The sequence below is a fragment of the Lepisosteus platostomus genome, chromosome 4, assembly GCF_059453375.1.
Source record: "Lepisosteus platostomus isolate fLepPlt1 chromosome 4, fLepPlt1.hap1, whole genome shotgun sequence".
NCBI classification, from domain to species: Eukaryota; Metazoa; Chordata; class Actinopteri; order Semionotiformes; family Lepisosteidae; genus Lepisosteus; species Lepisosteus platostomus.
Window position 1 is genome coordinate 18,375,054 of NC_142614.1, and position 13,006 is coordinate 18,388,059.

Here is a 13,006-nt window from a genome sequence, read left to right on the forward strand (position 1 = left end):
TAAGAGATGTGAAAAGGTTTATTAGGAGGTACAGTAGAAGTAAATGAAGTGAATCTAATGCATAGGAATATATTTAACAAGGGTATACAATACTATAGACCACTTGATCATGCATTCTTACCCATTTAATATTGAGAATTCAGGAGATACAGACAAAGCCCAATACTGCGTCAGATTTAGACGATTTAAGGAAATGACTGGGATTAGACCTGCCTAGCATGAAGGACCGCAGCCACCCTGCATGAATAGAGTAGTCAGAAACCCCTTGAAATAGTCAAAGGATTGGTGCATTAGTGGTGTTGATAAGGTACAGTAGGTGGAAGCAGCAAAGAACGGTTGAGTGTTAGACTGAGAATTTATATCCTAGCAAGCAGATGGGTGCTAGATTTTATTTTTCTCTTGAACGTTTATTATGAACTCCACAGAAATACACATTGAATTTTTCTCTTGAGTTCCAATGTCCTGCATCATGTGAGTATCTCAAGGTCAGGTATGCTGGAGAGCTATTGAAAATGGGAACTTTAGCCATTGAGCATGATTGTTTTGTGGAATGGAAGTTAAAGGAGGAATCACATCTACAGTACCTACATTTATTTCTAAAATATTGTACCACACGCTTATGAATCAATGGGATTTAAAAATCATTATTAAGGTGCAGTACAGTATGTGGATTATGGTATTTTTCAATGTGTTCCATCATGTTTGGAAAGCAAGAATAGTAATTTTCTCAGGTAGGTAAGAGTTAGTGCTTTTCATTTGCATTTTTAAAATGACAAATGTGAGAGAATGCCACTCAGTCTTCAAACTAAAATGTTAATAAAATGATTGTTCTAATTTTAAAATACTTTTTAAAGCAGTCTGTAGTTATTGACATTTTATAATATATAAAACAGTTCCCATCCAGTCCCTTCGCCCAACAATCTGTTCATTTGGAAGTGCCAAATGAATATAAGAAGTATATATTGACTCATCCATTTGACCCAAAGGTCCCTTTTGATTCAAAACTATTTTCTCCATTTGGCTAGGCCTCTTTGTTACATAAAGATGTAATTGTTTTTACTGCAAGTGTGGAGTTCAGAGAGGGAGATTACTTTGGGATTTTTGTAACTGGATTAGTGGTAGATTTAAGCACCTTATTTAGTTACATGAAGTGAAAATAATCAATAAGCCTGTCTGTCTTTTCACTATTTAAAGGCCTCAGCAAACGACGAATGCATCAAAATCAAGCAGAAGAACTAAGAGTGAGGTTCTTTGTGACATAAACTGATCCATCATTGCATTCCAACTGCATTAACAGCTGAGGAAAAGGTAGGACACTCTTTTATTTGAAAAGCTGGGGGAACTGTGAATAAGGAGTAAGGAAATTATTTTCTTATGTGACATGACACTTACAGTAAATTAGCAGGTGACAATTACACTTGAATGTGTCTACACCTATTTAAAAAGAATTATCATAGGGTGAAAGCTCTTTTGCTCCAGTGGATCAAAATGGAATTATGATTTACACATGCTTTGTCTTCTGTTCTGATAATAGTGAAATGGAGCTAAGCACAATCTCGCATATAGTCCTCATAACTTTCTAAAGAAAGTCTAAAAGCTCAGCTTGTTTTTTAAATAGACTTCAACAAGAAGCATTTCAGGATAGAATTAAACATTCAAATTTTTGTGAAGCCTCTTGCTTTTCAGCTCTTTCAATCTGTTTAATAACTAATACCAATACATACAGTAAACATGATGCTGACAAATACAGTAGTGATGGAATATCAAAATTCATAAAGAAGCCTTAAATGTACCATTTCACACATATAGTTCTGCTGCTTGGCTGATCAGCTACATCCTCTGGAGTTTATTTTGTACATCTCTGGCACTGAAACACAAACAGGTTTTCTCTCTGTTCTGCAGAATGGATTATTCCAAGTTTGCTCTTCTGGTTGTTATCCTCTCCTACATTGAAGAGTGCTGGTCTTCCTCCTGCGTGGTGGAGAGCTTCACAGTAAAACAGGACTTTGACCCAAAGAGGGTAAGTTTGGTCTGTAAAATCCCACAATGGGCATTAATGCTGTAATAAATCATCTGGCTTCCAATACAGTTTGCTAGAACCATAATTATCCAAATTGAAAAGTGTGATTTATAGAAATAAATTGCTATGAAGCTGTCACGACAGTGCAACACGGGACTTTGTTTGGTGTTGGATTCAACATGTAATGTAATGAATGAAGTATAAAAGAAAATACAATACAGAATTGCACATCCAGTAGAATGAAATAGCAGGAAACAGGATGGCAATAGTCGGGAGGTGTGAGTCAGAGGAGAACATTAGAGATGTAGAATAAAACTATCACAATTTCTATATAATCATTCACTAATTTCTTAGAAATTAGTTTACTATTCTAGTTCTCTATGCTACACATTCACTATTTCTTAGAAACTTATCTACATACTCTTTATAGCAAATCATAGAAAACATTTACATATTAGAAGTTTTCAACGGAATAGAAAGAAATAACAAAAATGAAGATTTTTGTAGAGTGCTTAATGAACAATTACAGGTATGTAAACCAGTGGGATGGTGAAAGATACAGTACAGTAGCTGCAGGTTCTTCTGGTTTTTAAAACTGTTAAACTTTGGATAACATAACCCTACCAATTATTTGCTTGGTTAGTGCAAGTTAATGTGTTTCTCAGGATTTTCCTTGCTGCCTGATTACCTATGGCTTTGACTGAACTTTCTATGAACATTTTGTTTTGCACGATTATCTGTTGACTACAGGACATAAAACTAATGCCATCACATTCACTTATAAATCTCATCACTGTTTTCTCATCTCAGAAAACAAACCCCAACAATCAAAGGTATGCTGTATTGATCCCCTGAATATAAAAGATATTCTCCCAGATGGACTTGCACACAGCAGGGTATAATACCTCACTTCAGGCACATAACCGTTCCTTGTGTCTGTGTGTTTCAGTACGCTGGCAAATGGTATGCCCTGCAAAAGAAAGACCCAGAGGGCCTGTTCCTCCAGGACAACATCTCTGCTGAGTACACAGTAGATGACGAGGGTGTCATGACTGCGTCTTCCAAGGGAAGGGTCAAGCTTTTTGGGTGAGTTTATACACTGTACTAACCAACTTGCATGCACTTGCTTAATCTAATATTTTGCACCAAAAGTTTTTTTTTTCTGATAGAGAAACATACTGTATAGCCCATATATTCATGATTTTCCTCACTGCAGATTAATCTACTTATTTTCAATTATTAGTTTTGTTTTTCTCTTAGAAAATAAATTTCAGCAAAGTCTTGGAGATATTTCAGTCAGGAGTGGTTAATGTTCAGATACAAATGTATACTCTTAGAAAGACTTGGCATTGCCTTTTTCTGCTTCCGAAGATCCCCAGTCTTATTTGTTTGGTGTTAAAGAACGTTTGTCGTTCTCAGGAGGTAAAGCTAAGTAAAGCATTTACTACTGTGACTGACACAAATAAAGATGGCACAGCCAGCAACATTTTTTTAAGGGTTTTTAAACATTTCCAGAAAAAAATATTTTTAACATCAAGTGTTTAGATTATTTACTTCCCACAAGAAAAACAAACCGGGACAGGCACTTGGAAGGTCTACTGAAAAACCAGTTGGAAATGGTGCAGAAGGTTTTCCTTCCTGTATTTTGTCAGGTTCTGGGTTGTTTGTGCTGACATGGCTGCTCAGTACACTGTGCCTGACCCTTCCACCCCTGGAAAAATGTTCATGAACTACCAGGGACTTGCCAGTTACCTTTCCAGCGGGGGTGAGTACAAGTATCACATTTCAGGGGAGTTATTTTTCTACTCCTGCTCTATACGTTATGGACCCAAAGGTCAACAAGATATATTCTGGGCTATTTCAAATGTCTAAAAGATATAGCCTGTATTAGATTTTTTATTATCCTTCCATTATTAGAATGCCACTTAATACAGAAGGTAGTACTGACTCACATTAAAATGTAAATACAGGAAGACTAAGTTACTGTTGCACATGCACTGTACAATCAAAGCACTGTCATCTCATCCTTGTGTCATTCAATAACCTGACTGATCAACAGTGTGGATATTTTCTTTACCTAGAATATCACATTTCTAGATTTCTAAACCTAGTAACAGAGATCAGGCCGTTTGTTTTGTTTTTTTGCTGATAGAACAAGGTTGCATATTGATGATATAGCAGTATTGTTTAAAAATGTTTGTCCTGTATTCTGGAACTAAATTTTAATTTCTCCCTGTAATAGTAAGACTAATTTAATTTTGTATGCCTCCATTTGAATTAATAGCCAATTTATACACATCCATTGTTGCAAGGTACTTAAGATGTTGGCCCCTTTATTTTGAAAATTAAGCAAAGAATTAATCTAAATTATTCTGGTCTTTTCACCAAAATTTGTACTTTGATAAATTTTCCTGTTTAATAGGGAACATTGAACTTAAGTACTTAAGGAGCTTTCAGTCTTTTTCTATTTCAGTTGTACTTTGCCACACAAACCTACATCTTAATAGGAATAGCAGAAAATGCAGATTTTGAAATGTAGACATTCACTTGCTTTTCCCTTTGCCTCACCTAGGTGACAACTACTGGATTATCGATACTGACTATGACAACTATGCCATTACCTATGCTTGCCGCTCCCTGAAAGACGATGGCACCTGTGACGACGGTTATTCTCTGATCTTCTCCCGCAACCCCCGTGGACTCCCGCCTGCCATCCAGCGCATTGTCCGCCAGAAGCAGGCAGAGATCTGCATGGCCGGCCAGTTCCAGCCTGTGCTCCAGTCCGGTGAGTCAGGACACCAAACAAAACAGGAGACATTGACACCCTCAGTCGCAAAGACATGGACCTGGCAAATTAAAAGTCCAGCAATCAGAACATCGAGCAATGTCTTGATTTCCACTTAACATTTCTCCTCTCTGCTTTTCTCCAGGGGCTTGCTAAGGAATAAGCATGACCACTTTCTAAGGAAGGATCCCTTAAGCATGCTGGTGTGAGAAGTGGCATCAACAGTGGGGAGATAGAAATGGCATAGTGATGCTTAGGGAGATATATTGTGCATTTATATTTTCTGGGTAAGACCAATACTGGTTTTCAGTGTTAACCAATGTTTGTGACAATAAAAATATTGTTTTTTAAACAAACCATTTGAATGAGCCTTTTTCTTCAGAGTTGTGTGGTTTCTCAGGAGGCTTGCTTTAATGTTTAAGGAGTTTGTTTGGAGATACTGTGCATAAAAAGTAAAAATGTAATATTAATAGTATTTAACAAATCTTTCAATATGACCTTTAAACAAACATTTATGATACTTCTTGCTTACAATATAATTGACTAAGAAAAACACCACATTAATCATCATTTAGTACTTAAAAAATAAAAATCAAGTGAGTGAAATCTGTCCATCTGGTCTGCTACAGTACTGTACAGTATATTCTTACATTTCCTATACCAATGTAGCAGCCCTTTAGTTATCACAGGGCTTCCATCTTTTTCTCAACAATGATAATTCAGTCCATGTTAAGAACATGACATCCATCCAGCTAGCACTGAACATTGTGATTGGGTGCAAATCCCTCATCGTCCGTTATTTAATTCAGGCACATCAGATAAAATGAAACTACCTGGAATTTGCTGGTCTGCTCTGGAGCATGACAGAAAATCTGTGATTGTCAGACTAAGCTGTTTTATAAAAGCCTGTCTAGGAAACTAGACACATACGGTCTTTGGATCATCTTTACTGGATTTACTGGGGACTTAAACAGCTATGGAAGCAAATCTTTTTAGAAGCTTCTTTCTTTCAAAGACCTTTAAACTATGGGTCAATCTTAAGGCCTTGGTTACATATGAGTACAAGCTGCCAGGATAAACATAATTGTATTGCATGGTATTTTCAGTTTGTGCAAGAAATTACTCACCTACCAATATATCACGTGATGATATTGTTACACTTTAGGTTAGGATATGCAAAAGATGATATATTTGCAGGTATACAGTATCTTGCCAACTAAAAAATGTAACAGATTATAATGTGTACTTTAAATCATAGGGTAATTAAAAGGACAACAAAAACATCCTTTACAGTTGTTAACTTCTATGTTTTACATATTTTACTACAGGATGTAGAGGTTATGCACATAACTGTTTAATATTTTGCTTCAATGTTGGGAAGAGTATTGAGAGAAATGTGGTCTCTTCTGATTCTCACTGTGTTGAGGATACCGAGTCAGACAGTTTGAAAAGTACATTTATGAGTTTTATACAGAATTGTAGCTAAGTGTGTCCAATGAAAAGAACAATATAACAGAGCTAATGTTACTACTACACAAACTGCTGAAATACGAATATATCATGCAAGGTACAGAATAAGTACATTATAAAGTCTTAGCATGGGGAGGAAATCCTGTTCTGTTTTTAGGTATTGCAGTCAAGAGAGCTGGTCAGCTTTAGCCTTTAAAAACACATTTATTCAAGCTCTGACCTTGTCCAAAAAATAAAAAAGCAGTTTTCCATAATTTTTAAATATGAAGTAACCCAGATGACATCTTCTGCAGTACTTAAATAGTTCAGGTTCTTGTGTACTCAGTGTGTATCAGTCCACACTGATTTGAGAAGGTGAAACTTCAATGTGGGAAATTCAGCAGCACACTCTTATTCAATCTTATAGTTTTTCTGCACAAACCAGTCATGTTCTATTGTATTCACTAATAATGCATTTTTTCATTTTTTTGCACATTTTTTGCAAAATGTTTACAATTTTATAATCTCTATAAAAGAGCAATAGTGTAATTATTCATGTTCATTAAAGCATTAACTCAATCAAGCAACTAATCCCAATACAAAAAGTTAATAGTCAATATTGAATGGAGCACTGCTTATACATAACACAATATTCCCTTTATAGCACTGCTCATAAAAATAAAACGTACAGTCTATAAATATTTTTTGGCAAAAAATACCAGCAGAGGCACAGAAGTAGTATAAAAAATTTTATCCGACAAATAAAGTGTTCATCAGAGCTCTTCACTGTATTTTTCCGGAATAGAATATGCCCCGGGTCTATCCCAGTAGTCCACTGCACGCACTTTGTAGAAACCTGAAACTTCTGCGCTTTCTGCAAACAAGCAGAGTGGTTAGAAGAATGTACTTTTTTTTATACACAGGTGCTCTAAACAAAACGCTTTACCACATAAGATTATCATTTACTTTGAGTAACTTCTGATTTATCTTTCTCTTTTTCTGATAGGAAGCACAATACCCAGAATCACATGGGTTATTAGGTGATTTTAATTAGTTATTTGCATTTTAAGGTTTATTTAAATTGTTTGGATTCTTCATACAAGACTCATAAAGATTAAGATTAGGATAACCAGAAAACAAACTTTATATTTTCAGAATGTGACCTCCTCAATGGTGGGCTATTTAGAAATTTAGACTGTAAAAACATTACATAACATATTTCTTATTTAAATTTAGAATGAAAAGATGATTGTGTAAATTTTTGTACTCTTTCAATATTAAGACTTAAAAGTTAAATATGTTAACTTTTAAGTGTGTGAAAAAACATGTGGTCTTTCTTATTGTTTTGAAAATGCAAAAATAGAAGAATGGGAGCCATTTTGTTTTTATTCACTCATTTTGAACACTCATAACGGGAAATTTAGTCAAAAAAGAAATAATGTGTACTGCTTACCTGGGGCATACGTGTATAATGTAAAAATTGTGTCCCTGACATTAATTCTTTGGAATGACTTCTTGTCCTGTGAGAATTCCACTTCATAGGTTTTTATACACCTAGGATGACAAACATGCACATCTTCACATGCAATAATGAATAGTCCCAGAGCAACAGAATAGTAGTGCTTAAATAATAGTAGCAGCAGTGCAGAAACTCAAAACATGTGAGACTGTGGTGAAGATTCTGAATTTAGGGAAACATGTAGACTGACAAATGTTTTCTTTTTTGTGATAATGGTACACAAAGGTAGTTGTACAAGGAAATAAACAATGTGCATGTGTTCCAAGAGATTCATAGATGACATGCTAAGGAAGCTAATACAGTACCTGTGGGTTCCTTGCAATTTGGATAAAGAAATCTTAACTATCTCTTGCTAACAGTGGGCATACAGTGTGTCATAGTTTGACATGATGGTCTTGCTATCAGTGTACAAGATAAGTGGTGTTATTATTACTAACTTGGAATTGACACAGCCATCTTTCCATAATATCAGCACCTGTCCCTTAGTCACTGTGAGGAAAGCCACACCTGTCACCTAAGAAAGAAAAACACACTTTACCAGAAAATGTCAAAGAGAAAGACTATTTGCAACATTTCCAAGCTGTTTGAAATATTTGTGTTGGAAATACAGCAAAAACTGCATTAATGAAGGCAACGCAAACACATGATGAGATATAATACAGCATATGAGAATATACTGTGTATAAATATTAAAGATGACATGCAGTTTATATATAAAACTGACATAAGCATTTAAATGTAAGAAAAGTTAAAAAACATTTTCAGAGTTTGACAAAATCCTGTGTTACTGCGGCAAATCTGTTACAATCCACTTTTCCCTTTAGCTGATTGTCAACAAATGCTGAGTTCAGTTCAGGAGATCATCAGGAGACTAGCTACTACTTAGCAGTGGGCTGATTTGAATCAAAGAGGATAAATCCACAGCCAAAATTTCCTCCTGAGCCTCTGGGAGCGGAATGCTCACGTGGCACCATGCTATGTGTTAGTATAGTGAGACATACTAATCTCCTAAAGTAACCTGGCACAGCAGAGAAACTTAATTTGTGAAACTTGTGAGCAACAAAAACAAGCTGGTTTAAAAAAAATAGTGCAATTCAGAAACAGTAAGAGCGTACAGGCACTGAATTTATGGTTGTCATGCTTTAAACAAATTATCCACATGGATTGCATGGAATATTTACGATGACCCCACGGCGCTGTTTAGAGAAATGTTCCTTGTGATCTGCATGAGAATATACATCCTTTAAGAAAAGGATTCTAGGGATTCTGTCATGAGAAACATCAATTAAACAAAACTGATGCAATAAGATAGTGTAGCACAGTGATACAGTGCATACAGTATGTGTCTATTGGATCTGATGGATTAGCAGCACACACTGACCTGATCTGGTGCTGCCCGAGGCTGGGCACACACATGAATGAGGTGAACAGAGGGGATGGGCAGCTCCACTTTCAGGGTAAGACTGCCTTCAGAGGGGAAGGGAAAAGGTCCAGTCACCAGTGGATCCTGGGGGAGATGCAGTTATTATACATTTAAAAAAAATACTTTACAGATTTCCATTATACACCAACCTAATCTGGAATCACCATTTGTTTTCTTACATCTCAGACTCCCGCAGTGTTATGGTGGGGAAATACAGAAGGGCCATACTCTGACCCTGAAAGTAGGGTTTGGGAAAAATAAATAATAGTTAAAATTATTTGGATTTCTGCCTTAGTAATCTGTAGTCTCACATAAATTAATGATTTATTGAAAATAAAAAGTTCCAATCCATGAATATGTAGCGTGTAGCCCATTGACACAGGGAATATGGATGCTTTTTGAACTTCAAAGGGAGTAACACTGTTGTCACAGGCTCCTTAGACGTTATACTCCCTATTATTACAGGGTTACGTTCATCCAAGTGACAGGTACAATGTTAAATTAGGCTTGTGTGTAGTAGCACATTTGTTATTATTTAGTTGGCTTACAAACTCAAGAAGCTTTACCTCAACTTCCCTCAGTTGATGGAACTGTTCAATGGTAGGAAAGTCGGGGCTTCCAAAGCTTTTCCACAGTTGATACGGGTTTGTGAAATTGTTGTCCAGATGATAAGTCACATACACCAACCCTGGAATCAAAGATCCAAAGGCATCAATATCAACATCGCAAAAACAAAAGAAAGGAAAGGAAGAAAACAAAATAACCGAAGAACATTCAGGACCTCAGATTTTCTTTTTTGGAACCAAAGAAGACTGAGAATGTTCTATTAATTTGCCCCTACCTGGATGAGTGGCGTATCCATTAAGATGGACTGTAACATAGCTTGTATCAGGAGAGGTGGTGTTGTCTTTGCTGTTGTAGATCAATATAGTGGACTGCCAGCTATCTGATGTTTCAGGGAAATTAGGTTCATGGATGCTGGCAATGACGCCCAAAGTAGAATCTTTACCTTTCCCATCCGCAGTTATATGAGCTGATATTTGCTTCTCTCCTGTAGGTTGAAAACAAAAAAATGAGACAGTAAAAATTAAAACATCTCAATTACATAGCCAGCAACTTTTTCAACTGGACTTTTCAACAAACACATTGAGAAGACACAATCTGGAATAATTCTTGTTGGAAAACCACCTTGAACAGCTACAAAGTAATTTTCTTTAATTTATTGTCTAAACCACCATCTAGACTAAGTACTCTGAATGTTGGAAGATAAAATCTCCCCTATGAAATATACTATAATTTTGAGAAAACAGCACTGGACTGGAGTGCAGAAAAAACAAAACTGGTGTAAGTCAGTGAAAAGTATATACTTCACCTAAATAACAAATTAAAGAGAGCATCTGCCCTCTGTGTGCAGCCTCTGCTTAAAAGTTAGATAAGGATTCATTTGTAACTTAACTCAACTATCACTTGATTAGTAGCCACTAGTCTGTGCATTGCTTTGATAAACATAATTAATTTGCTTAGCTATTAAACCCCAAGGCGGTACATACAACTGCCACCTCATGCCGCTAACAACTGAAAAGGTCAGTGAAAATAACACTAAATTATTTCTGTGCCTCTGTCTAGTTTGTTTTTGTACATGAAGAACCTTCCAGGCACTGAATACAGTTACACTCTCTATCCTCTTCACTGCCCTTCTTTTCCATTGTACATTAAATAAAAAGAGGATTAGGTTCTCAGTACATGTGTCCTGTAACAGGATTAGTGCTTGAAAATATAGACGTTGCTGACTCCTACACTTTCAGTATAGCAATCAGCAATGAACAGTCTCAAAATAATTGTGTTATAAAAAACAAAGCTTTTCTTTAGAGGAAACAAAGTAAAATCAATTAATTTCTCCGAATTCACTCTTCCAAAGCCTCACTTATGATAGTACAGATGAAGGGCTCCTCCTAGTATATGCCAATATATCAGAGTGTACTTGTTCATCTGTGTAGTAGATTAGGCAGCCCACTAATTAGTAGATTAGTAGAATAACACAGGTTATTTTGAAATCCTTCTTCCACATGCTGCTGAAGGGGAAAGCCTGAAGGGATTAGTTACTTAAACTGACACTTTCTGAACTGAACACGTACATTAGCAATTGATAGATATATAAGCGCAATACTGTACATAGGTCAAGATCCCAGGTCTACTAGCCTCTTCTCTAAACAATGGACTCCATGCAATTATTAATAAAAAACAATACTGGCCTTTATCAATACTGGCCATATTTAACTGCCTTTGTTTATTTATTTTTCAAGCCTGGTAGATTTTTTGTATCTTTTATTTAGATTATAAAATACACATGTAAGTATAAAATATAATTATGATATAATTTTCAATAATATAGTATACAGTGCCTTGTTTTTTTATTACAAGGCTTTGATGTCACTGTATTGGTATGATGCTCACCAGCGAACTAAGCTCCTGCTGCACTTATGTCTCTTTTTAAGCTACCAGTTAAGACAAAAGTTAGTGTTATGTGGGAACCTGAAGAGATGGCATTCTTGCTTGATCTGAAAACTTTTGAATGGAATATGACAGTCACAGATAATAGTAAATTATACGAATAAAACAATCTGGAATATATAACTCATTTTAATCTATGATTACAAGATCAACAGAGCATTCTAACAGAACAACCAATTGAACATTCCAATTGAATGAAGTGACAAAAAAAATGTCATGCTTGGTAGTGCCATCTGAAATTTGTGATGAATACTAAATCAAAGCAATAGCTGGGATTTTCAATCCTTGAAGTCACTGGTGTTCACTTCACAAAAAGTGACTTTCTTGTATTGGTTTTGCTGTGTTGCTGTATCATTTTTCAAGTCAACAAGAATGGGACCACATGGAATTATTTTCAGAAAACCTTTCAGATTTTACTTGTGATAACACAAGATGTATGTGGTGTTTAGCGGGAATTAAAATGAGGACCAGTATTTAAATGTGATTTGGTTAATTCTAGATACTATGAAGAGAAAATAAAAAAAAAATTGTAATAAGATATGGTCTACTGTAAATACATGGAAAAAGTCATTACATGGAAATAGAACCACACAACCATCCAAGTCAGGTAATTTTCTTCTAATGATAACTAATAAGAAAAAACTGCAAGGCATTATAAAAAACAAAGCTTATTAATATTATTACTTCCACTACTACCTGTTTAAAGCAATTGGAGAAACTAAGAACCTGTTGAAATTAGAAAATCTCACTGTGAAAAACTCGACACACTGAGACATAGGAGGACGCTTCACACCGAAGAGTGACAGGAGGCCCATGACTGTCAGCACAGGCTTCCTCAGCAGCTGGACATGAGGAGGACGCGTGTGGTTCATCTGGAAGCGAGCGGTGAGGGTGCGCTGGGTGAAGTAGTGTGGGTGGTAGTTGAGGAAGGCGTTATCGTTGCTCAGCAGGGTGTAATTGATGGTGTTCTCTGCACTTGCCATGAGCAGGTTTTGGTGCTGACCAATAACCTGGAAAAGAAAAGACTGAGTCAAAAATGGTACGAAAATGACCAAGACTTTTTTGGTTTCATTCACCCCAAATGAAAACAAATTCTGACAGCTTCTTCCAATTAAGGGCCGCAGGGCAGCCAGAGCCTATCCTGCCATGATGGCAGTCCATTCCAGGGCCCACAGAGACACAAACATGCATACCCTCACATCATGTCCAATTTTCCCAAAGGCCAATTAACCAAACAGTATGTCTTTGGGATGTGGGAAGAAACTAGATAGCCCCCCAGGTCTGGAACTGAACAGAGAG

The 13,006-nt window shown here is 36.2% G+C and overlaps 3 protein-coding genes across 5 annotated transcripts in view; 1 reads left to right on the plus strand and 2 right to left on the minus strand.

Annotated features, from left to right (window-relative positions):
* pde6b (phosphodiesterase 6B, cGMP-specific, rod, beta) overlaps window positions 1-1,933 on the minus strand; it is a 35,262-nt gene extending 33,329 nt beyond the window's left edge. Inside the window, exon 1 of the mRNA XM_088628837.1 lies at window positions 1,794-1,933. Coding sequence (XP_088484963.1) covers window positions 1,794-1,805 — 12 coding nt within the window. The 5' untranslated portion in view covers window positions 1,806-1,933. The remainder of the gene's footprint in view (window positions 1-1,793) is intronic.
* On the plus strand, window positions 1,176-5,161 carry rbp4l (retinol binding protein 4, like). 2 transcript variants are annotated; one of them, XM_088628840.1, is made up of 6 exons: window positions 1,176-1,308; window positions 1,903-2,020; window positions 2,970-3,106; window positions 3,673-3,785; window positions 4,593-4,805; window positions 4,951-5,161. In XM_088628840.1, exons 2-6 carry the CDS (start codon window positions 1,904-1,906, stop codon window positions 4,959-4,961), a joined length of 591 nt encoding a protein of 196 aa, XP_088484966.1. In that variant the 5' UTR covers window positions 1,176-1,308; window position 1,903; the 3' UTR covers window positions 4,962-5,161. The 2 variants fall into 2 exon arrangements, with proteins under 2 accessions (XP_088484966.1, XP_088484967.1); XM_088628841.1 differs by having other exon boundaries at window positions 1,205-1,308; window positions 1,883-2,020.
* Window positions 5,162-6,459: 1,298 nt separating this feature from the next.
* Window positions 6,460-13,006, minus strand: part of idua (alpha-L-iduronidase) — a 39,119-nt gene continuing 32,572 nt past the window's right edge. Inside the window, exons 8-14 of one of the 2 annotated variants that reach the window (XM_088628838.1) lie at window positions 12,501-12,717; window positions 10,038-10,247; window positions 9,763-9,884; window positions 9,155-9,280; window positions 8,211-8,287; window positions 7,708-7,808; window positions 6,460-7,128 (exon numbers count right to left, since the gene is read on the minus strand). In XM_088628838.1, the coding sequence (XP_088484964.1) occupies window positions 7,028-7,128; window positions 7,708-7,808; window positions 8,211-8,287; window positions 9,155-9,280; window positions 9,763-9,884; window positions 10,038-10,247; window positions 12,501-12,717 (954 nt within the window). In that variant the 3' untranslated portion in view covers window positions 6,460-7,027. The remainder of the gene's footprint in view (window positions 7,129-7,707; window positions 7,809-8,210; window positions 8,288-9,154; window positions 9,281-9,762; window positions 9,885-10,037; window positions 10,248-12,500; window positions 12,718-13,006) is intronic. The other variant, XR_015935888.1, reaches the window with a different exon arrangement.